Source organism: Crocuta crocuta, unplaced genomic scaffold, assembly GCF_008692635.1.
Source record: "Crocuta crocuta isolate KB4526 unplaced genomic scaffold, BGI_CrCroc_1.0 scaffold3, whole genome shotgun sequence".
Lineage (NCBI taxonomy): Eukaryota > Metazoa > Chordata > Mammalia > Carnivora > Hyaenidae > Crocuta > Crocuta crocuta.
Window position 1 is genome coordinate 4,353,159 of NW_027529934.1, and position 4,257 is coordinate 4,357,415.

General features: G+C 39.8%; 1 protein-coding gene across 3 annotated transcripts in view; it reads left to right on the forward strand.

The window, feature by feature from the left end:
• The window catches only part of PROX1 (prospero homeobox 1), a 46,871-nt gene extending 44,260 nt beyond the window's left edge, over positions 1 to 2,611 (forward strand). For 2 of the 3 annotated variants that reach the window (XM_077763110.1, XM_077763111.1), the window contains exon 5: positions 2,280 to 2,611. In XM_077763110.1, the coding sequence (XP_077619236.1) occupies positions 2,280 to 2,468 (189 nt within the window). In that variant the 3' untranslated portion in view covers positions 2,469 to 2,611. The remainder of the gene's footprint in view (positions 1 to 2,279) is intronic. The other variant, XM_077763112.1, reaches the window with a different exon arrangement.
• The last annotated feature ends 1,646 nt before the right edge of the window (positions 2,612 to 4,257 follow it).

Consider the following 4,257-nt stretch of genomic DNA (forward strand, 5'->3'; position numbering starts at 1 on the left):
GGCACCTTCCTCCTCTGATGATCTCAAACAATACCTCTGCTCCCTTGGCCCCCAGTGCCCCAGCCCTCCTGTGGGGCCTTAGTGTGGAGGGGCTTATGGCCTCCTCTGACATCATCTGGAGCAGCCACCATACCCGCTGTCCTTCACAGCTCCCATGCCATGCTGAGACTCCCAAGTGTCAGAGGGACATAGATCTTCGTCATGCCTCTGTTGCCAGTGGCTGGGGAAACCACACTTCTTGAAATGTTTATTTTAATAAATGCCTATGATTATGTTTCTGTAGCATTTGGCTAACAGCTCCCAAACCAAGTAGTTAGAGTGTGTAGTTGTACTGCCTCACTGTCCTCCAGCCAGATTCCCTCCCTCAATAATGCCCATCTGATAAAATGTGAAGGATTATCTTTGAGGGAAAAGGGGAGAGTACTCCGAAAGGCTGCTTAATGACTTTTTATTTAGTGTGAGGTGAGTGGGAGAGCTAATCTCTCCTCTGGGCTTCTCCTGTTCCACAAATACAAATCTATCTTCAGGAATTTGGGGGAGAAATCACCAACATTCTGTAGAAAATCCAGGTGAATTCTCATTGAGAAATGGCCATGGGGGTGTATGGGTTTGCCCATCCATGGAGGACAAGGCAGTATTTGCATGATTTGGGGGAGCTGTGTCCTGAGAACTTGGCCAGCGCATATGTCTTTGGAAGCGTCTACTCAAAATTTTCACTGTTTCTAGACTCTGAGAGGCCCTCGATTGGGTCCCTTCTTTTTCTGGGGAATTACAAGTTTTCTTTACAAAAGACAAGTGACTGACCATTGGAAGGAGTGACCTTCTTTGTCCAATTTTAAATGTATAAAACAGGGATGCCTGTGATCATTTTAACTATCTTTAATAGTTACTATCATTATAAAATGGTCCATTGTACAAATTGAGTAAAGGTGGGGAGAAACAGATCAAATATGTTCAACATGACGATCCCTCCCTTTTGACTTTGATTAAGTGGCATACGTGAACTGAGATGGAAATTTGTCCACACATACGACTACAGTGCATTTACTGCCACGTATATCTGCACTTCCTATGAAAATAAAACATTACTAATGTATAAATACCCCACTTAAAGAAATCTACTGAGTGTCAGTGTGTACTTGGAAAATTATGAATTCACCAAATGGTTTTGCAAATCCTTTATCTTGGTGCGGATGCTTTGCCTTGAGTAACTGACAAAGAATTGTACTTAGTAGTATATCAGTAGCTACCCATTTTCCTCGGACAAGAGGTCAAACTGTTAAATGAACAATTAAGAACCCCGGGCACACACACCCATGCACCTGTCTATTAAAGGACTGTGGAAGAAAAGGATGAACAAATAGAAGTTCTAAAAAGAATATTTGGAGAATGTTTGTCTTAGAAAATAAGGGCCGTGAAAAATTACCTTGATCTCTCAGAGCCTCAGTTTTCTCCACTGTAAAAAGAGGATAATGACACCTTATAGAGATGTTGCGAGAAGTGAATGGCATCATTCACAGTCAGTCCACAGCACAGTGCCTGACACGTAATAAGCACTCCAAAAATGTTTCACCTTCGTTATTAGTATCAGCTGCATAAATCACTCTCGTGGAGCAATTCTAATCTCAAAGTAAAGTACTTTCTGATGCAGGACATTTGGAGTCACTACCAATTTGTATTTGGGGACTCAATATTAGTGTCACTACCTCATTCCTTTCTTTATGTAGAGTACTTTGTGATGCCTATCACTCTCATATCCGATTTAGCATTTGAGTCAATCATCTTCTGCTTACGTAGGAAACAAATTTTAGGTTTTCTTCATTTACAGGGGGTTTCGTTTCTATCAAAGGCCCATCATTTCTTATTCTACTTTGGGGAACACATTTTGTTTTCATAATGGAAATGAACAGGAAATAGGATTGAAATTCTGAAAGATTAGTTGGAAATGCACCTGGAATTCACCTGTTTAGAAAGTGGGGAATCCCAACAGCATGTCCCCTTTTGTCACCCGAATATTTAGAAAGGGATCCTAGTTTTCCAATAAGTGTGCGTGTATCCTTTGCACAAGTCCCTTTGTAACTTCACAAAGCTATCAACCCCACATTACAATGCTACTATATATAACAACTTTACATAAGAGAATAGAGGCCGGCCATTTTTAGCAAATACAGGTGCCGTGTAAGCCCATTTCTGAAAGAAAGAACTTAGCTCAATTTCCTTTGAAGAACTGGAGACTTGAAACTGAAAACTTTATTAATGCCATTGTCTCCTTGTATCAGCAGGTTCCAGAGAGATTCCTGGAAGTTGCGCAGATCACATTACGAGAGTTTTTCAATGCCATTATCGCAGGCAAAGATGTTGATCCTTCCTGGAAGAAGGCCATATACAAGGTCATCTGCAAGCTGGATAGTGAAGTCCCTGAGATTTTCAAATCCCCGAACTGCCTACAAGAGCTGCTTCATGAGTAGAAATTTCAACAACTCTTTTCGAATGTATGAATAGTAGCAGTCCCCTTTGGATGTCCAAGTTGTATGTGTCTAGATTTTGATTTCATATGTATGTGTATGGGAGGCATGGATGTGTTATGAAATCAGCTGGTAATTCCTCCTCATCATCTTTCGCTTATTTCCTTTTGTTTTCCATTGCGAGGGGATGGTTATTTTTCCTTCTGTCTTTAGTTTACTTTTGCCCAAGGCCCTTAACATTTGGAGACTTTAAAATAGGGTTAATTTTCAGGGAAAAAGAATGTTGATGTGTGTAAAATCTATATTAGCAAGGAAAGGCATTTCAAAGGTGCCTCTGCGTGATTGATGGTTTATCGCAAATGGCAGTTTGTGGAGGGAGGCCCGTGACACAGCATCGCTCTCCAGACAGTGGGGTGTCTCTTGTTTTTACTGCTAAGAAGGCCAGAAAACTCAATGAGACCACTACCTAAACTTAAATATTTTGTTTGGTTGGAACTCCGTAAGTAGCTTTTTATTACACGTTGAAAAATAACTTCAGTGGCAGATAAACAGCTCACTTTTCAAAAAGTTTACCCCAAAAGGCCAAATTTCAAAAAGAAAAAGAATCGGTGTCCAGCCTTTCCAAAGCGAAGTAGCAAATAGCCCAAGCTAGCGCCAGGTTCTTACGGAGGCAAAGCAATTTTACACAGAACAGACTCCTTCAAGATGAGACTAGAAATTCGTACGTGATCTTCAAATTACCTCTCTAAATTTTACAATAGGCTCTTCATCCTCAGCGAGTATATATCCTTCGTTGTAGAGAAAAAGCCCCCGATAGCGTCATTTTCTATTGTCTTAGTTCAGATATTAAAAGGTGCGTACGTTTCAAATTTACTCTTGCTCAACTTTATGTGCTTCAAGGAATTATAATTTCTGCTGAATGTTTAACACGTTTTTCAGAAAGATACTAGTTTCTGAATACCTTTCGATAGTAAGGAATAAAGGACATCCCAAGTTGACCATAAAATTCCTGCCTGCATTAGAATCTTGTTGACAGCTGTTAGCTGACTTGATCTTCACCTCTGAAGAAGAGCACATGTAAGAATGACCCATTTTCATATACAATTCCGCAGTACCCTGATGGATATTCAAAGTGGTGACAGTCTAATTAAGTGTTTCTTCATTTTAGGTCCAGCATTTTAAAGCAATCGATAAAGTCTCTTCTAATTCAGAAGCTAGTACTGACCAAAATGTGCGAACAGTGTATGGATAGCATAGGGAAGTTTGGGGTAAACCCAAAAGACACAATTTCAGCATACATAAGAAAGCTAGCTGCTATTTTATGCTTTCTTCAATGGTTCTCCTCTTTTTCCTTTTTCTCTTTCTTCCAGTTTTTCAAAGGTGTACAGTGTCCCATACTTGCTTTTAAAAAGTCGTATGGCATTCACGCTTGTTTTTTCAGATGGATTTTGTGTGCAGATGCAGTAAGAATTCCTTGTTCATCCTAATAGGCTTTTCCAACCCCCCTCCCCCCCCTTAAGCAATTTGATACACACTTAAAATGACACAGGAACAAACCTGGTATTTAGATTATATAGAACACAAATACCATTTTTCCTTAATTTTTATCAAAATCACATTTGACTTTGGAGAATACTGGTTGACCCATATGACTAACTAGCTGACCCAATCGCTGTAATTTAACATCATTTATAAATTCTGCTGATGGACAGGAATGTATGGAGGCAATTATTGTCAGCACAAAGCCTTAAAACCTGCTGACTTTAAATTAAACGGCACAGTCCTATGATGC